The sequence below is a fragment of the Podarcis melisellensis genome, assembly GCF_964234715.1.
Source record: "Podarcis melisellensis genome assembly, chromosome: 6".
In the NCBI taxonomy this organism is placed as follows: Eukaryota; Metazoa; Chordata; class Lepidosauria; order Squamata; family Lacertidae; genus Podarcis; species Podarcis melisellensis.
In genome coordinates, this window is record NC_138538.1 from 24933170 (window position 1) to 24954337 (window position 21168).

Genomic DNA, 21168 nt, shown 5'->3' on the forward strand with positions numbered 1-21168 from the left:
CAGCTGCTTTCAATGTCACTGCAGCAGCTTTGTATTCTGCAGAGGTTGAGACGGCAAGTCAGCCATCTTAGATAGCTATGCTGTGCATTGTATATTGTTTTTGCCATAAAGGAAAAGCTAGGCCTCGCTCTCAAAATGGATGCCGCAGTGACGTGGTCTTTGAACTGTCAGAGAAAGAATTCCGAGTCTAATCTTTAAGAGACGAGACTGCACAGCACATGCAAAACTAAGCAGCCTTTCAGAAGTAAATAAACTGATGTTTGTGGGAATTTAAGATGAATGCCCATTCTTGCACAATGGTGTGGCCGAAGGAGAGGCTACTCATGCTGAAGACCTTCAATGAGCAGCATTGTTATTTGGCCGCAGGATTTGCTTCCAGCCCTTGGTTAATATTCTTATTGCTGTGTGATGGCTTTTGTTCACTGTCAAGAGCTTCCCATGCGAGCAGAATTACATGAGACAGATGATATGAGGCTGTCTTTCCATAAGATCTGCTATTTCTTGCACAATGTCATGACATGAAGTGTTTCCCCATCTGCAGTCACATCAGTCAATGAGTAAGGTGAGGTAATGCACAATGCCATGACACCACAACATGGGATAAATGTTACTGCTGCATGTTATGGTAGAGGAGAACTCAACCCAGCAATTTTCATTGATGGCCCTGCATCTTTCTCAATGTACAGTACTGCCTATATTTTTAAACAGCTGAGTGTTTCCAAACCTTATTTTAGTAACCCTGGTTACTAAAATAGCTGAGGAATAGCTGAGAAAAGCCAGAAATTGCAAATATCAGAGGATGATATGAGAATCACAGCAGAACAGGAAGATTTTGCCAAAACAAAACAGGCCACAAACTTTAATGTTCAAGAGCCATTTCAAATACTCTCTTAGGCATAGTAAGCATGGGCTAACCAAAAATACAATTACAATGGTCCAAGTGACAAAAAATAATGTTTAGACAAATGGAAGAAGATCCCATCCACCCTAATCTTTCCCCAACAGTGGTTTAGGGGGGGAAATCCAAACACAGCGGCTCTCTGATGAAATATGAAGTTTAATTTGCCAGCCATGTGTCAAATTATGCCCAAGTGCTAAGTGAAAGGACTGCAATGGAGGTTATGTGTGAACCATTAATCCCCATTAGCTGTATCACTCCTCTAAGGAGCTCAGAATATCCCACCCATTTATAACAGGGTTGCTGCTTGCAGAGAAGACCTATCCAACTCTCTGTGTTTGTACAAAGAGCACAACAGGAAATGGTGGCTCAAAAAAATTGGCAACAGGATGGCTAAGTGTCCCAACTGTGTTGTCACAGAACAGTCTACTGGTTGTTGAAGTAAAGTGCATATGTCTTCTGTGTGCAAAAACCTCACATTTGTGTGGGCAAAGTGAGTCCTTCAACAGTCCACCTACGCTGCTCGAAAAAGTGCTCGGGTTTGGATCGCATACCTTTGGTAATGGTGCACCAAGGATGTGTTGAGAGGGTTTGTTCCCAAAGTGCCATTTTTCAGGAGCATGGTGGCCCAAGAAGCTCAGAAATAGAGATGGGGTTAGCAATCACATGGATGTAATGAGATCTCTCTCTCTCTCTCTCTCTCGTGTGTGGACAAGAGTATGCAATAAGGAGCTGTCCTGGATTTCTCTCTGCCACCTACACTTGCTTGATTTTTAATGGAATTGCAAAAGCAAAGTAAGGTACTAAAAATGAGTAAGCCTGGGACAGCCTGGCCTGAGATGACTGATCCAGATTCTCCCCTTCCGCAGTGATAACAACCAAGACTCAGCAGAGGATGCAACATGCCTACCCAGCTTAGCATCTCAGCTGGTTTGCAATGAAATCGGATCAGGAAATTCTGCAGCACCCGTGCACCTTCTCCTCCATTTCTTCCATGGGAGCTTTGAACTTTAAGAGAGGTGGATCACCGCTCGACACTGTGTAATAAACTGAAGTCCCATTGGACGTATAGGAAGGAGTCCTGGAGCTAATGAGGTGCTCTTTCCCTTCTCCCCCGTTCTCAGCTGTGCTGCCCCCGTTGCTCCCAAAGTGTGTGCTGATGAAGGGGTGGTTGAGAAGCTTCGCTGCTGCCCGCTGCCGTTTCAGCTCCGCGAGGGTTTGGTGGCTCCTTTCTTTGTAGCCCCCCCAGATCTGATGAGAGTCAGGGACTCCGGGGGTTTCATAGGGCAGTGCTTGGCCTGCCTCATTGTCCAGGGCAGAATGCATTTTCCAAACATCTCCATTAGGGATAGAGTATTGGTAAGTGGCAGATGATAAGTTGAGCCCGTTCTGGAGGAGGGTTTCCGAGTCACACTGCGTGCTTTTGGTTACCAGCTCTGGAAGGACTGTGGGTGAATCTGCTGGAGAGTTCTGAAACAGAAAAGAAAATGAAAAAGGCTCAGCCGTGACTAACCATTTATCTTTTTAAAATATATATATATTTTTTATTAAATTTTTCAAAAAAGAAATTAAAGAAAAACAAAGAACAATACATAACACTGTAAACACACTTATATACATATTTTCCAAAATGAAAACTAATAAAAAGAAAGAAAAGGAAAAATAATAGATATGAAGAAAAAAGACAAAAGAAAAGAAAAAATACTTTTCATAACCTGGAATATTACCAAATTCTTGCTTTAAATACTGCAATATATAAATCTTAGTTAAAATATTATAAAAGACTTCCACCGCATTCACCACACGTCTCTTAGTTGTCTTACTTGCATTTAAATCTGTTCTTCAATCATTTCCCTTCCTTAGATTATTTCATAATCAATCAAATATGTTCTCTGTATTCTTCACAGACTAACCATTTATCATTTGACTGACGCTTACTGATTTCCATGCACCAAGAAGCTATGCCTGCCTGCTATGTTAGGCTAGCCTGTGGCTTGTGAAAACATGCATAAGCCAATAAGCAGACACAGGGCAGTCTGCTTCCATTCTTTTTGTCAGGTTATCCAAAACCTTCTGCAATGGGGGGGGGGGGAGAGGGACAACCCCATGAGATCGGCATGAGGCAATAATTGAGCACACACTGGAGCATAGGCTATAGGGATAACGAAACTTCCACTCTACTTTGGAGCACTGGAAATACCTTCACTCCAACAGAAGGATTAGTTAGTTATTACTTTGCCCCTTACTGGATCTGTGTTCTCTTGGTTGGAGCAAGACTCCCTGATGTCACCATTGTAGCCAGAGGTCCTCTGCTCTTCTGAAGATTCTATTTGCTGCCAGATGATGGCCTCCTTCTCGTACTCCTTTCTGTAAAGGTTGGTTCGGTCAGAAAGGCTTGCCCTCCGTACCACTTTCCTGAAGAAAAAAGGACAGAGGAGAGGGATTGTGAAGAGGATAATCACTGAAATGGAGCAGCTACATTCATCGTTCTGTAGCTACATTTGCAGTGTGAACAGCCCTTCAGAATATTTCACCAAGTTGCATATAAGTTCTATATAAGCATCTTCAGGCCTTGTTAATAAGGAAAGTACCCTTCACCCTTTGTACTTATTATTATTAGTGGTGGTAGTAGTAATAGTAATAGTAATAGTGATTAGGCCTATGGGACTTCAGAGACTGACCCCCCAGGCCACTTTGGACTAAGCACACCCACCTTTCCCAGCCATGACTCAAAGTTGTTCTTTTTCTAAGGTGGGGTGAGGCAATATTTTTGATGCCCTTATCCCAAGCTGTATAGAGCTTTGTAAAGGTAAAGGTAAAGGGACCCCTGACCATTAGGTCCAGTCGTGACTGACTCTGGGGTTGCGGCGTTCATCTCGCTTTATTGGCCGAGGGAGCCGGCGTACAGCTTCCAGGTCATGTGGCCAGAATGACTAAGCCGCTTCTGGCGAACCAGAGCAGTGCATGGAAAAGCCGTTTACCTTCCCGCTGGAGTGGTACCTATTTATCTGCTTGCACTTTGAGGTGCTTTCGAACTGCTAGGTTAGCAGGAGCAGGGACCAAGCAACAGGAGCTCACCCCGTCGTGGGGATTCAAACCGCCAACCTTCTGATCGGCAAGTCCTAGGCTCTGTGGTTTAACCCACAGTGCCACCCGCAGCCCTCATAGAGCTTTGTACACAAGAACAAACACCTTGAATTTAGCCTGGCAGCTTATTGGCAGTGATTGCAATCCTTTCAGCAGCACCATAACAAGGTGGGGATAGCCTGCCCCAGTGAGAAGCCAAGCCACTGCATTTTGCACTAGCTGCAGCTTCTGGGCCAAGGGCAGCCCCACATATAGCATATTGCAGTAATCCAACCTGGAGTTTATAAGCAAGGGATTCTGACTCCCAGCTATATTTAATAATAGCAGCAGCAAAATGACTCCCCTTACACCCTAAGTTATACTGTTGAAATGAAGAGCCCAGGAGTGGAGTTCTGCATGGAAAGGCTGTGAGCTCCTTTAAGTTCTGTTACTCAAATTCAGAATTCTTTAACTGGCCGAAGAGTGTATCTTTCACATGAGACTGCAGCTTGTGAATCTCAGGACAGTAGCAAAAAGAATTCAAAAGATCCCATGCGCAAGCCTAAAATCTGTCAACTTGTGCCTTGGTTTAGCAGCAACTGAATTCATTGAAATGCTTGCATAAATTATTGTGAGTAAGCAAATATACAAATCTGCTATAATATTTTTGTCTAGGACATGTAATTGCTCCATAATTCATAACTGAAGCATTAGTTCCCATGATGCTAAATGGTCAGTAGGTGGCTCTCATTCCATGCTAGCAAGCTGTTTGTCTTCCCTCAGTATACTGTAGGTATATAAAAAGGTTGAGAATCCTTAACCCCTTAGTTCTCACATTCAACACAACACAATCCTATGCAGGCCTAAGAAAATCTCACTGTGTTCAAGGTATTTAGAGCATGTATAGAACTGCATCCTTAGGTAAATGCAACTGCATTTGATCAGATTCACTTCTTGTAACCCATGCCTCTCCCTCCCTTTTTTTATTATCTATATTTCAAAACTAACACAGATAAAATTGTTTTGTGTAAGGTCTTGGTAGCAAGAACCACCTGATATATTTTTTTGCTTATGTTCTTCTGTAAAACAACACATTTTGGTAATAGTGCAATATAAAATAATAATAAGGATAAGGTTAATTTTAGCCCCCGATAAACCACCCTGTAGGATTTCCTCCTAAAATATCTCTTGTAGAAAATCAGTATTTTCCCCACCACAAGCCCACATTCTCAAGTTAAATCTTGCAATCATGGCGTGCATTTGCTTTGTTGCCTTTCCTGCTGAATCTGCTTTTATTTATTGAAAGTAAGCTCAACTGCAGCCAATTGGAAATCCCACTAAGCGGCCACAAATCTCAGACTCGCCAAGCACTAAGGCATGGAAATATACATCTAGCCAACATGGCTTCTCTCTGCTCACTCACCCTCTGCTTCCAGTGCTGGAGGTTCTTCTGCTCAAGGAGGACTTGTGCCTCATCTGAGACTTCATGATGACATCGTGCTTATGCTTCAGCTCCAAGAGCAGAACCTTAAACTCTTCTTCTTCACAGAGGTCTAAAGGGAATAGAAACCAAACCCTTGAGTTGAACTGCCCTGCAATGATGTAGCTAAAGTCCCCAGCTCACACACTGCATTTTATTAGGAGTACTCCAAGCCCAGCAACACCTGGGACTGAGAACAGAAAACATGAACTTCTTTTATTCATATGCACAAACCAGTCTTGGGTTCAAATTCCTCCCCCCCCAGCAATTTGTGTGTGGGGGGTGGAGGTATAAAGAGCATGCCCCCAGAAGACTGATATTCAGATGGGGAGCCAGGATATGCATTTGCCCAAGAATGGAAAGTGCAAACGGAGGCAGAATTACAGCTCACCTATTGGCATCTCATCCATGGTGGTTCGGGCGCTCAAGCTTGCGCCGTGAGACACCAACAGCTCTGCCATATGCATCTGGAATAAAGGAAAGAAAGCAAAAATTTTACTAGTCCTCTGAACACTAGGGCCATGTCTTTTATACAGATGAACTTGGCATTGCAAGAAGAGCCCTGCTGAATCAGACCAAAAGTCCATCTAGTCCAACTTTCCCCAACCTGGTGCCCTCCATATGTTTTGAACTTCATCTCCACCTGGCCAGAGCAGGTAGGAGAAGGCCTTGTCAAGAAGAGAGTTTGGATTTGATATCCCGCTTTATCACTACCCGAAGGAGTCTCAAAGCGGCTAACAATCTCCTATTCCCTTCCTCCCTCACAACAAACACTCTGTGAGGTGAGTGAGGCTGAGAGACTTCAGAGAAGTGTGACTAGCCCAAGGTCACCCAGCAGCTGCATGTGGAGGAGCGGAGACGCGAACCCGGTTCCCCAGATTACGAGTCTACCCCTCTTAACCACTACACCACACTGGCTCTCCAGTCAAGTACTGCAGCATCTTGTCTCCCCACAGCAGGGAAGCTCACAGGTAGGATATAAGGTTTTCTTCATGGTTGCTCCCCAGCCAATAATATTGAGGTTCTATTTAGCTATCGTAGGTAAAACTCTTTGAGGAACTACTTCTCATGAGTTGGTCTTGCCCTCTTCTGAAAGGATGGAAACAAAACACGTACGTGTCCCCAGAAGGCAGCAGCATGGAGGGGCTCCCAGCCATCCCAGTCCTTGAGGTCCAGCCTTGCTCCATGGTCCAGAAGAATCTCTGCTGCGTGCAGGTAGCCATTGGCTGCAGCTATATGCAACTAGGAGAAGGAGAAGGCAATGCCTTTTATATTGAGTCTGAAACAACCTAGAGCTTGACCTTAAGGATTAAGTGCATCCAAAAGACCTAAGCTGCATTCTCAACTGGGTTCCTGCTCCTTGTATCAATATCTCATTCAGCTTTGCATCCGTTTCAGCAATTAAGAGTTTGCCTCAGCTCCCATTCCTTTCCAACTCAAAGCAAATGCTTAGCAATTGCCTCTTAATTTCTTAGCACTGAACCTGCACAGCTAGCAATAAGACTCTTTATTATCTGCAGATGTTTTGCCAAGCTCAGATAACCTGATCCTAATATAAAATCAAGACTATCCCAAGCAAAGTATGGCATTGAGCACATAGGAAGTTGCCATATATCAAGTCAGATCATCGGTCTGCCTGGTCTCTTCCAGCCTTACTTGGAGATGCTGGGAACTGAAGCTGTGTGCAAAATGTGTGCTCCGCCACAATGGCACAACCCTTATGGCGCTTGCTCCTAATACTGGCCCAGCCAAATAAGCATGGCTTGATATAAATTCAATACCCACAACCTTTCCACTTCCCCCATAGCTCACCATTAACAGCCAAACAGACAGAACTCCACAAAACCAATAGGGGGCTCCAAGTGAACGGAGCATTGCTATGATAGAGAAGCTCCTTGCATTCCTTGCGAGAGCTTGATGTGCAAAACAGATTTTCGTTATCAATTTTTCTACTGAAACAACTTGTCTTAGGGCCAGAGTAGACGTAAGTGAATCGCCCAACACATTTCCCCTCTGTTGGAACAGCTGTGTAGCAGTAACACCCCCCCTCACGCAAACCACCACCATTTGGATCAGGGCCAAGTACTGGGGAAGAAGATTTAAAATTGTAGAGTTACAGAACTGCGGAGTTGGAAAGCACCACAAGGGGCATCTAGTCCAACCCCCTGCAATGCAGGAATCTTCTGTCCAACGTGGGACTCGAACCCACAGCTCTGAGATTAACAGTCTCCTGCACTACAAACTAAGCTATGTTGCCATACTGTTTTCCTGAATTAAAATGCCTCACTGAAGTGGATATTAATATTATTAATCAATCAAACAAAAAAACAGATCTTCACTCGTAAGATCCTGGTGAAGGTTGCTGCAATTTTAAATACAATATAAAAAATGGTTTAAAACAAATTATGATCAGGGTGGGTCCAAAAATATACATCTCAAGTGTCAAAGGCCAGGGTAAAGAGATGCATCTTCAGCATATGATGGAAATATGCAGTGAAGATGCCAGGCACACCTCTGTAGGGAAGGAGGGATAGTAATACTAGCAATTGTCCCATGGAATGCTAAAATAAATAAAGTGCAGCAACCTGTGCATTTGATGAGAACCAGCAATTGCAAACACCAATTTCATTTAGGACACCTGACCTGCCACATTTCATCAGTCGGTGGTGACAGTTCTTAACATATAAACCTACTCTTGAACATCACAGTATTTATTCCAGATTAAAAATGAACGTGGTTTCATTCTCCTAAGCACTGATGAGTGTGAGAATCAATTTAAAGCTCACTTGCAGAATTAACTCACACTGAACACTATGTAGCCGCTTGTTTTGTTACCCAAAACCACAGCAAAAAGGGGATGAGATCCACACACACTCAACACACTCTCAAACTGTTCCTATCTGGAAGAGTTCATGCGATGTTGTGTTAATCCCTGACCTCTAACTACAGTAACAAAACCAGGTGCAGTTAGCGATCAGAATCTCCCATTTTGTGCCAGTGATGAAATGATGCTTTTTTTCAGTCATAAGGATGTCCTTGCAGCAATTCCTACAGCGGAATGCATATACAAGTGCTGTATATTTAGTCACCACTTCTCAGGTGAACCCTCAGAGAGGTTTAGTGACGCTGCCGTGAGATAAACTCCTCATTGCACACCAAGCTGAGCTGCTTAGAGGAAGGCTGTAAAAAGGTGGTGGGTGGGGGGAGGAATAAATAGTTAAGCAGGAGCCCAGATGTCTGACTGTGGGTCAGCCCAGAGTGTGGGGAGTATTCCGGGGGGGGGGGGGGAAGGAAGGGTGTGTTGTCAATCCCTGCTCATACTAGGGCCAAAGTACAGAAGGTTTTTTTAAAACAATAAAGCAGCTTAGAAGAGATACAGATTTGGGAGGGGGGAGGAGTTAACCGTTCCCTCCTTGCAAAATTCCCCTGATCTAAATCCCCTCCTGCAAAGCTGCTATTTGCCCCGCTGTGGAAAATACAACTCTTCCTCTATTGCCGCAGGGCCAATCAAAACGGAAACCCTTGTAGTAATTTTAAAAACTAAAAATAGAAGCTTGGGACATCAGATAATGGAGCTCTCATGTCTTGTATTTTAACACACACCCAGGCTTACCTACCTCACATGGCTGTTGTGAGAAAAAAAGGGGGGAAGAGCTATTGAGAACCTTGAGTTCCTTGGAGAAAAGGCGAAACACAAATGGAATAACTAAAATAAGAGCAACATAACCCTCTTATCCTGGTTTTTTAATGCTGGCCATCAACCGTAATGATAAAGATTTGATTGGGCTAATATAAAAATAATATACCACTGGAACCGAAATTCCTTTCAGCCCTCTTAAAAAGTAATTGTCTACCCTGAACATCCGTCATTTCAAGAAGATCCACAGCAAAAAAGCAATAAAGGAAATGTTGAAGATTTACAAGTCCAATTACATCCAAAGGCAGGCAGGCAGCCAGCTTCTTATAATAATTCAGTGAGAATATGGCTCACCAGCGTAGCACCTTGTGCATCGGTCCTGTTCAGATCTTGCCCTGTTTCTATCATCTCTGTAATATCATCAACCATTGCCTGTTCTGGCGCAGCTCGCGTTTCATTGATTTTCTCCTGTGTGATTCCTACAGTGAGCAAAAGGAGAGGAGTAGGAACAGCATGAGGTTCTATTTGACTTAACAGAAAAATAGTTTGGTTAGCTTAAAGGCTAACATACATGTTACAGGCAAATGTGTATAGGAGAGTGGCTTTTAAAATAAATCTGTTCCAGGAGGCATGCTTCAACTTATGAACACCTTTTTTTAATTTCAGGGGGAAAGCCAGATGAGAGAGGGAGGCATTTGGAGCAAAGAAACATCTGGATGACAAAAGGTTTATAATAATAAAATAATAATAATTTATTATTTACACCCAGCCCATTTGGCTGGGTTTAAGCATACCTCCCTGCTGCTTTTGTGTTTCAAACAGAGCAGTTTTTGTTTTTATTTTTTTAAAAAACCCAGCAGCATCAGAATTAATAACGCCTTTATTTGCACATAACATGTAGCTAGCCCCTTAGACTACACACACAGAAAAAAATCAACAAATAGTAATCAAAATGGTTACGGGGATGGATATACGTAAATAAATCTGCTGGACTGCAGTCATTGACTTCAGCAGCTCTGGTGTACATGTGGGGAACATCAGGGCACACACATAGTTTTGCATGGGGAGAGACTTGTTTACTTCCAGGAAGTGGTTTTCTTTTGCCCAGGACTGGGCACAAAACTGCCGGAAGAAATTAAAGTTTGGTGCAGCAGTTGTGCAGCTGAACAGAGCTATTTAAAACCTAAATATTTTCATGGATGCGAAAAGATAACTTAATGTGCTAGATCAGGGATAGGGTAACAGGTAGACTACAGCTTCCATTATTCCTAGCCTTTGTCTAATCCTCTTTTAAATTCCTCTAAATTGGTGGCTATCAATAGTTTTACTCATGAGAACATGGCCTGGGTGGTCACAAATAATACATACCCCTCCCCAACCTTCCACAGTGTCACCATGCCATGAAGGTTTGGGATTTATATTGGCCTTAGAAGGCTGCATACTTCTGCTGCTCATGTGACGCAACACACATCCACCCCTAATACATTTTCTAATAGCAGCATGGCTGTTCCTTTACAGGGATGAGGGAACCTGTGGCTCTGCAGATGTAGCTGGACTACAGCTCTCATCATTCTTGCTATGAGCCATGCTAGGATGGGATGCTTGAGTCACCTGCACTGGACATTCAACCTCCACAGGAAGATGTCAAATAGCAACACAAGCCCACACCTGAAGCTCCAGTTTCTCATAACCGGGCCTTACCCTGGTATGCCATGCAGGTCTCAATGACGTCTAGAGTTGGTTCGTCTTCACACAGGTCATATGGCATGTTCCCATCTGCATTCACCGCTAACAGGTCTGCTCCACTGCAAGGAGAAAGCCAGGCATGAGAGATATCAGCACACTTCAAGGATCTCAAGGGTAATGCACAGCACGGGACAGCAAATCGTGTTCCATCAAGCTTTTGAGAACTGACTGCTTTTAATGCAAGGGATGGTGCTCTGCTGTTTTTATTGCAATTATCTGTTTGCTTTATAGGCTTAACTCTATCAATTTTAACTGTTTTTTTAATTATTGGTTTTTCTTTAAGATTTTAGCTGTTCTTTTTATTTGTAAGCTGTCTTGATTCCCTGTCAGGGGAAAAGGTGGGGTATAAATAAATTGACAACAATGACTCAGACATGGTGCCCAAAACTTAACAGTGCATTACTGGAGACATATAGGACTGTGGTGGGTTTCAGAGGTGTTTTTCCCCCAGAGCCAAATGAAGCAAAGCAGGTGGGAGTTGAGACCTTACTTTAGTCATGACTACTTTTTCCATCTGCCGCCAGGATTGCCCCCTAGGTGATAAGGAAAGGCAACTGCTAAGAAAGACTTTCAGTGAATTCATTGGATTCTAAGATGGAATGAAAATACCTTCAATTATAAACTCCCAAAGAAAACAACAGTTCCTTCCCACTTAATACAGCAAGACACCCTGAGAGAATCTGAATCGGAGCCTCCAGCTGTCACTGTTTGGTCACAGTACTCTAATCTCTTGTCTCTCAGAAAACCAAGTGGATTAGGCTCTGTAGTTAAAGGGCAGGAGCCTGTGACCTTCCAGTTGTTGTTGGATTATAACACCCTGACCATAGGCCATGTTAGCTGAGGCTGATAGGAGTTGGGAGTCGCAACACCATTGTGAGGGCCACTCTGCACTGCTCCTGTAGATCAAGAACACCCTCTAGTCCATAGTTCTAGCCTGAATACAATCAGTTGATCACACAGCATAAATCCATCCAGGCCAGTAGGGATACACCAGACTGTATAAAGCCCTTACTTCCAGATTAGCTTCTCAGTCCAAATAGCATATGTCATTAAGGAGTCACACAGATCGTGCTTCTCTGGAATTTTATCACCACCCTACCTAAATCTACAAATCTAACCTTGTGGATCTTTGCCTTCTTGCAAGAGAACCAGCCCCCCTCCTCACCCCAAACGGTGAGAGCTTGTCTCCCTCTCACCCCAAGATGTAAGAGCTTGTCTTTCTCACATGCATTTTCACTGTCCCGTTCCCACATTTCTCTCAATCATGCATTCCATTTTGCACAGGGCACCAAAACCGACAGGCCCACCATTCTGCTTCAACAAGTCAATTCCCGTGCCTGTAACAAAATCCTAGGGGTGTCCCAATATATTCTGAACCACATGTGGCCTCAACGTGAAAATAATATCCTAATACAGATTAAGCTTGATCTGCCTTGACATTTATATCCCTTTGAAGTGGAGACTAGGCAGTCGCTTCCATTGATATTCATGCTCATTTTTCCTCCCCATGAGAACAGAGGAAATTACAATGTAAAACACACTTGCAGGTTCTTTTTATAGAGTCCGTCTAAATCAGCAAACAAAGCACAGGATCTGACATCCTTTGTACGGCTGCTACTTCTACAGGTCTCTCTGGGTTCCATGTTGTGGCACTGAAGCCTTTTGATTCTGTATTTAAACAGACCCTTTGATCTGATAGACTTCTTACTGAATACTACTTTGATTGCAACAACCACATGCTGTGTTGTGTTCTGGGGAAAAAACTCCCAGTCCGTTGCTTCTTCTGGTACAGAGAATCAACTGGCACGGTGCAAAAACAACAGCATTCTTATTATTGAGGCACAGGCAAAGCAGAATTTATTTATCCTACCATATTTGTATCCCTTTCTTCCTCCAGGGAGCTCAGGTTACCCCCAAGTTTTGATTCATAACAGCCATATAAGGTAGGCTCAGAAACTGGCAGTTATGAAGTAGCACATTAAACATGCAAGATGGCTGACATCAGACTCTTGTGGTTTACTTTTCCTCCTTCCTTTTTTTTTAAAAATTAGAATCTCCATGGAGCATCAGCACATTATACATTTGCAAAGCAGAAGGGCAAATCCAATTTGTTTCCAGATCCAATTCAAGGTAAGAAGAGCCTGAACTCTTTGAGATCAGGATGTCTTAAGGACCATCTCTTCTCACATGAACTTGCCCATGTACTGGGGCACTGAAAGATACTTTGTCCTGTGTCCCTCTGCCCTATGAGGCACAAAGGGTTGAGATGCAGAACAGGGCCTTCTCATCAGTAGCACCCTGACTGAATAAACTGTTCTGTGAACCACTTTCTGGCACTCTAGCTTATATCAAGTGGTAACATGAAATGAAGTGTGGCATAAATCCAAACCTTCACTTCTGCCAAGTCTAATCTGAATAAGTCATGAAGAACTATAGGACTGCTTACCCATGGGGGAATACCAGGACTGTTGTTCTGGAACACAAAAACAATGGATGCTGTGTGGCTGGGTGCCCAAAATATTCATCTATCGTGTCTTGTTCCTGCTACTTGCTGTAGTTTCTGGCTGGCCAAGGGTAGGCTAGTGAACTGGATCAGACAAGTCTGATTCTGATGTCCTTCACCCCCATGGACCACCTTTGGCAGTTTGAGGTCTGCCTGCCTGTCAATCACCTGACATCAGAATGTCAGGTGACACATTGTTTGAAATGAAATAAGTGTTGCTGATCAGCTAAGACTAACAGCAGAGGGGATGGACTGGAAACACATGACTAAGCAACAAGGACCCCAACTTTTATCAAAAGTATTCAAAATGGGTCTGGACCAGCATAAGACAGAAAAGTAACACGGGTCACCTACTGCTGAATCAGAATCTTCACCAGGTTGATGTGTCCACATGTTGCTGCCGCATGCAGAGGAGTCCACAGCTCATTGTCCTTTGCGTTGACATTGGCACCATGGTTCAGAAGAAGCTTAACGACCTCTTCATAGTTGTCTATGCAGCACTGTTGAGAATTATAAGACAGCAGAGGTTTTGTTTCATTTAACAAAATCAATAACCCACTTAAACAACATAATAATCTCAGTCAAGTTTACATTAAAGAGGGGGAATCATTAAAAGGGGGGACCACCCACAGATTTTAAAACAGCTAACATAGTAAAATTATCAAAATATAAAAACCAAATAGACATAGTAAAATTACATGTCTGGGTAAGATTGCCTAAACAAAAATGGTTTTAGCAGGCCTTGAAAACTGTACAATGAGGCACCTGTCTAATATTAACTGGCAGGGAATGCTAAGAACAGGGGCTGCCACACTGAAGGAATGATTTCTTGCAAATGCAGAACAAACATTGTAGGCTAATTCAAATTCAGATTTATTAATAAGGCAACCAAATACAGGTTTCAGCCAAACAGAAACATATGGACATAAATTATACATAAGAACCATACAGAAAGAAACTTGACCTGTACAATAAATAAAACATACATAAAAACAGAATCTTGGCACTCAAGGAAGGCCACATGGCTTTGTCTAAATTGAGCTGTGCTAAACATTACAGACCTGTCTGAATTGGACAACAGATATTTAGCCTCATCCATATTCCGGAGGGTAGCAACTACTGCTAAAGATTTCTCTAAATACTTATGCCTAGGTGTTTCATAAAGCTTACAGTGCAGAATATAGAAGCTGGTGTTTTCCACCCAGGGGCCACCACATAAACAAAACCACTGATCTCTGGCGATTTCCTTGAATCTGCCTTCCAGAAAATTAGACTTCATAGCTGTAGATGAAAATTCAGGGCTATTTCGCTTCCCCATGATGCAGTTTTAAGGCAGGGAAAAAGCAGTGCCATCCATGTCCTGTTCTGCAAACATATCTTGGAGCTGCAGATGTTATGGAGAGCTTGCAGAAGTGCCAGTTCTAGCGGACTGATGCATTTAACTGGGTACATATGGGGGTGAGATGATCCTTTAAATAAACTGGTTCCAAGCTATTGAGGGCTTTATATCTTAATTGTGACACCTTGAATTCAGCCTGGCTTGTTCCTGATAATTCGGGATGGGAGTGGGGGGAGAAATTTGATTCAATTCACATTTAAAGTCAAACTCAATTTGCACTATGTGGGCAGCTATCCATCACACTTCTCAAAATGGTGCAGTTCTCCAGTCAAGAGATGTACACAAAAATGCAAATGCATATATTAGTGAAAATAATATTTAAAAATGCATTATGTTAGGGGAAATCAATTTGCAAAAATGTGTAGTTTAGGCAAAACAGCATGCAAAGATCCATACGTTAGGAGGAATTTGCAGTAAAATGCTGGTGAATTTTCACAAACCAGGACCAGGATATCTGAAAGACTGCCTCATTCCTTACCCAACTGATCACTATGTCGACAGGAGGTGACACCTGCAAATACAATCCCTCCAGGAAGTCCATTGCACATAATGTTGGAATCGGGCCTTTAGTGTGGTGCCATTATGAAACAAACACCACCCTAGGAAATTCTAAATGTCAAATACTAGCAACAAAAGGATATCTGGAGTTCAGTTGTATAGAAATTTGCCTTCCATCTGCAGTAGTGATATGACAATGTTACATGTTCACATTATCTATTAATGTTTTCATTTATCACCAAAATGGTATAAACTAACCCTTGTATGTCCTCATTTTTGCTCATGACTAGAGGAACAAACAGTTGTTAAGCTATGTGATGACTGAACAATGAGCCTGGTCAATATATGATACTGGAGTCAATAATTTTAGTGAGCTTGCTTTCTGCAAAAGATCCCTGTCTGAAGCTTTCCCACCTGACTAGAAAGTCACTTTTACAGACCAAAAATGTTTTGCTTTGTCACAGGGACAACAAAAAGGAAATATCATCATATTTATTTACCGTATTTTTCGCACCATAGGGCGCACCGGACCATAGGGCGCATCCAGTTTTTTGGGGGGGAAATAAAGGGGAAAAAATTATTTCCCCCCCAGGTGCGGGGCTGGGGCGGGGGAAGCTAGAGCTTCCCCCGACCCCAGCCCTCAAACAGGCAGCTCTCCGCAAGCAGCGGGAGCGCTCCCGCTGCTTGCGGAGAGGTCCGCGAAGCCTGGACGCGCTGAGCTCAGCGCGCCCAGGCTTCGGCATGCAGGCACCTCTCCGCAAGCAGCGGGAATGCTCCCACTGCTTGCGGAGAGGTCCGCGAAGCCTGGACGCGCTGAGCTCAGCGCGCCCAGGCTTCGGCATGCAGGCACCTCTCCGCAAGCAGCGGGAACGCTCCCGCTGCTTGCGGAGAGGTCCGCGAAGCCTGGACGCGCTGAGCTCAGCGCGCCCAGGCTTCGGCATGCAGGCACCTCTCCGCAAGCAGCGGGAACGCTCCCGCTGCTTGCGGAGAGGTCCGCGAAGCCTGGACGCGCTGAGCTCAGCGCGCCCAGGCTTCGGCATGCAGGCACCTCTCCGCAAGCAGCGGAACGCTCCCGCTGCTTGCGGAGAGGTCCGCGAAGCCTGGACGCGCTGAGCTCAGCGCGCCCAGGCTTCGGCATGCAGGCACCTCTCCGCAAGCAGTGGGAGCCCAGCGCTGGGCTCCTGCTGCTTGCGGAGAGGTGTGCGAAGCCTGGAGAGCATGAGGGGTTGGTGCGCACCGACCCCTCTCACTCTCCAGGCTTCAGCGAAAGCCTGCATTCGCACCATAGGACGCACACACATTTCCCCTTCATTTTTGGAGGGGAAAAAGTGCGTCCTATGGTGCGAAAAATACGGTATTTATCTTAACTTATGAATCACTTCCTATGAGACACCTCAACGTGATTTACAATACAACAATGTATCTAAAACAGTTACATATATTAAAAAGCAGTTTGCAATTACATACATAAAAACAATTTTTGAAACAGAGCAACAGTTTAAAACAACCAACAGCACTTACATAAAATCAGTTAAACAAACAAACAAACCAACCAGAACAGATACCAACTGCCATTAAGATTTTAGAAGCTTTGCTGAAATATATATTTAAATATATATCTTTATATTTAGCTTGTTTCAGGAGCTAGTTTGCATGTCAAAGTAAACAACTACCCAGTGCCAGAAAAATAATGCTCATTTGCAGAAGAATCTGGGCTTCAGCCATGGGGCATCAATAGCTGCATTTACAAAACCTACTAAGAAAGAACGAAATTTGAATGAAGTTATCCGCCTCCAGAATCAGCTTAACAACCCTCCCTCTGTTGTTACTACCCACCTCCTCAGTGCCTAGAAAATAGGCATCCAGATGGTCTCCGGAAAACCCAGCAGCCATCTGATTTCAGAAAGTTGAGGAAATAAGGATACGACAGTGAGTCCAGTCTCATTTCCCCCACATCAAAAGCCCATTCAAACACATTATCAACCTGAATGATCTGCCTTATAATGATCTAGCCTAGAATGATCTGCCAATTATCCTGCATGGCCCTTTTCTCATCATCTTTTGGGTTGTTTGGAAGATCAGTAACATGCATGTAGCACATCCAGTTTGAGGACTCTTCTGCTTATGCTGTGACCCTTTAACCTACACAGTTGGTTCAAAACACATAAAGCTGTCTTCTACTGGGTTAGCCTTTAAGTCCAATATTGGCAGGGGCTTTCTGAACCAGCTGTGATCCACATCCTTGTATTAGTTTATTAAAAACAGATGTGAGGATGCTTGTGTGGATCTGGATCTCTGGGAGTGAGGTTTAAACATTCTCCCGTGCTATTTTACCCAACATAAAATTATTAGCCAGAGTAGAGTTTGTGTGAACAACAGGTGCAATTCTCTCTCTCTCTCTCTCTCTCTCTCTCTCTCTCTCTCTCTCTCTCCCCCCCCCCCCATTTCAATAGTTTTACAGTCATCTTAACATTTCAAAACTTGACTTCCTCCTCTTTCTATGGTTCCTGAAATTGATTTTTTTTTATCATTTCCTGCATATTCTAAATAACTTATTCTTTTATTCATCTACTTTAATTATATACTCTGATGAAGCTGCAGGTTATTACAGTAACCCTGCCAATGTCCTTATCTGTTTACAATTTGTTTGTAAATATTCAATAAACCATTTCCATTCATATATATATATATATATATATATATATATATATATATATATATATATAGTTTGTTATCTTGATTTCTTGTTTTTCTGGTAAGTTTCACCATTTCTGCATAGTCCATAAGTTTTTGTATCCATTCTTCTTTCGTCAGGACTTCTTTCCATTTTTGGGCAAATAACATTCTTGCCGCTGTAGTCGCATACATGAATAAATTTCTGTACTGTTTAGGTAGTTCTACCCCTATAATTCCAAGAATGGAAGCTTCTGGTTCCTTTGGCAAATGTTATTTTAAACATCTTTTTCAATTAATTATATATCATTTCCCAGTAAGCTTTAACCTTCTACAAGACCACCACATATGGTAGAAAGTATCTTCTTTCTCTTTGTATTTCCAACATTTATTCGATTTTGATTTATACATTTTTGCCAATTTACTCGGTGTTAGATACCATCTATATAAAACAACAGGTGAAATTATTTGTAGGGGTGTGTGTGTGTGTGTGTGCGCGCGCGCCAATGGTGGTCAACCAATGGTGTACAGCCAGCTTTCCAAATGGTAACAAGTAAAACGTAAGTTAGTTTATTGAAATCCCAGTCAGGTAATAGCTTTATTAGGACCCAACAAAATGTTACAAAAGACAGTCGTACCTTGGTTTTCAAACAGCTTAGTTCTCGAACATTTTGGCTTCCAAACGCTGCAAACCTGGAAGTGACTGTTCCGGTTTGCAAACTATTTTTGGAAGCCGAACATCTGATGGGGCTTCCAGCACCCAGTCAGAAGCCACGCTTTGGTTTTCGAACATTTTGGAAGTCGAACGGACTTCCGGAACGGATTCTGTTCGACTTCCAAGGTATGGCCTACATCAGGGGCAAACCCAAAGCAGCCAGGCTTTGTCTTTTAAAAAATGAGGAGCAACTATTTTTTTTCTCTGTCCCAGAATCCTAGGTGTGTTCCCTGTTTATTCTTTTCTACAGATCAACACAAACTACATTAACCTTTTATCTCCTTTGGCTTACTAAGTAACTGGGGACTTCCTGCAGTTCTAGTTCATTCCTCCCGTGCTACATTGACAGCATGGCAACAGCCTACGTGAGCATTTTTCTTTCATCTGACCCTGCCTGATGTCACACTTCACCTTCCCTAAACACTTACCTGATGCAGTGCAGTTAATCCATCTTCATTGCACAGGTCTGGGCTGAAGTTGTTGTTCAATAAATAACAGACTGCAAGAGACAAAACAGAGAAGTTTGTCCTCAGTAAATATTATCGCTTATTTCACCTTCAGATGGAACAAACAACTGGCAACAAAGAATAAAGAGAGGATTTCAGTAGCTAAAATGCCCAAGCCAATAAACGACTCTTGCAAGGTAACAACAACAGCCTTGAGGCTGACAAATATCAATTATTATGAGGCTGTTCTACAGAATGGGATTCTCCCATGCCTGTTGAAATTTCCTGTGTGGATGGTGTTATTTTGACCACATAAGGATTGACACCTGGTGAATGAGTCCACTATTAGTATGCAAGGTTACATTCTAAACTGAGGAGATAGAATTCTGAACAGTATTACTTTTACTGCAGTGAAAGGGTTATATGTCTGAACACCTCCATACATAAAAACACACACATACACACCAAGACCGAAATACCTCCATGCATGAGTTAAATTATCCAATGGCAAGAAGCTATTAAACATGTATCCCCCATCAGCTAGTTCCTACATACACTAAACGTGTTGAGTAGGAGCATACCAAAATACAACCCTTCTTGTCTTCAGGTCCAGAACTCTACTACCATGGAATACCAAAGCAATGTGGCTAAGGCTGCAATCTTATACATGCTTACATGGTTGTTGTTTTTAAATTGTATTTTAATCCAACTTTTAGAAGAATCTCACTGAATATATTGGGACTTTTGCACAAGATTAGGCTGCAAGAGCCATGAACTGGTCCTCCATGGGTCTGGTTTTTGAATCACCAACAACATGTTGTCAATGAAAGCACTGCTTTTAGCATTTTGCTCACCCCTCTGTAATGTTCCTGAATGAATGAAAACACAAGCCAAGAAGATAATCATTCTCATTTCCTCTCCCCTCCAAGGGCTTGGGGGAGCCAGTGCTACTAAAGAACCAGTATTATGCTGAACAAGGATATATAAACCTTAAGGGGAAAGAAGGCTACAAAATGAAGAGCTTTAAAAGGAACTAAATGAGCACTCCATTAAAAGGCTGTTCACACAACCTGTATGGTGTACAACATAAGCTGTATCAAGTACATTACAGGAGGAAATGTGAGTGTTAAAAAGCTACTTCTCTGTCAGCTATTCAAATTACAAGCGAAGACCTAAAAGATGTGTCTAAATAAATTGAAATCACAGATGTCATGGGCAATGGGTTGTCTCCAGTGCTGGCTCTACATAGAGTAGACCTATTGAAATTAATGAACCTATTTTAGTCATCTCAATTAACATCAGTGGATCTACTCTGAGTAGGAATAGCACTGGATGCCACCCTATATATGCATTCTGTCTCTAAGGTCCACTGACATAAACAATTAGATGAGGGTGTTGGTTGACAATGTAAAGCCATTAGCTAAATGATGTTTGTTATTGCTAGGAACAGCAAATGCTCAAAGGTGATCATACTTTGTTATTTTATGTAAAAAGAAAAACTCTGTCAATGCATGGGTTGGATTACCACAACGTGTTAGGCATTTGCGATATCAAAAGTGCATTATCTACCTTTATCATTTTCAAATGGACAAATGAACTGATCCATAACATGGCTTAATCATTATGGCTGTTTACCTTAGGAACCCTCAGAATGGTGGTCTAGTCTACACAATGCAGTAATGTGAGATGGGAATGCCCTCTAAATATTCTCCCAGCTACACAGAGAGGATGGCATGATCAAGAATCCTGGACCTCACTGAACAGAACAGACGAGCGGCAACAAGCAGGAGGACCCAGGAGACTGGGTCTTCCTCTACCTCCACATCAGCACATTAGTGTAATTTGCAGAACACAAAACTGGCTCACACAGCACTCTTCTTGAAGACACAGGCAGCCTAGTTCTCCCTCAGACAACCCTAATATAACAGACCTGTGAATGTGTGTTTACAAATTTTAATTATGAATAGGATTCAGGACATAGATGGAAGAAAAATGCCTTCCAACTTCCTGTAACTTGCTTAGCTGCTCTCTCTCTCTCTGTGTGTGTGTATATTTCAAAACATTTTTTTAAAAAAAGAACAATGCACAAAAACTTGGTGTAGGTCTA

The 21168-nt window shown here is 42.7% G+C and overlaps 1 protein-coding gene across 5 annotated transcripts in view; it reads right to left on the reverse strand.

The window, feature by feature from the left end:
- Positions 1-830: 830 nt before the first annotated feature.
- PPP1R16B (protein phosphatase 1 regulatory subunit 16B) overlaps positions 831-21168 on the reverse strand; it is a 106351-nt gene continuing 86013 nt past the window's right edge. For 4 of the 5 annotated variants that reach the window (XM_081916929.1, XM_081916930.1, XM_081916932.1 and 1 more), the window contains 9 exons: positions 19044-19114; positions 13685-13830; positions 10783-10886; positions 9436-9560; positions 6561-6686; positions 5836-5911; positions 5388-5517; positions 3145-3313; positions 831-2368 (listed from right to left, as the gene is read on the reverse strand). In XM_081916929.1, the coding sequence (XP_081773055.1) occupies positions 1847-2368; positions 3145-3313; positions 5388-5517; positions 5836-5911; positions 6561-6686; positions 9436-9560; positions 10783-10886; positions 13685-13830; positions 19044-19114 (1469 nt within the window). In that variant the 3' untranslated portion in view covers positions 831-1846. Of the gene's footprint in view, positions 2369-3144; positions 3314-5387; positions 5518-5835; positions 5912-6560; positions 6687-9435; positions 9561-10782; positions 10887-13684; positions 13831-17063; positions 17539-19043; positions 19115-21168 lie in introns of those variants that run through there. The other variant, XM_081916933.1, reaches the window with a different exon arrangement.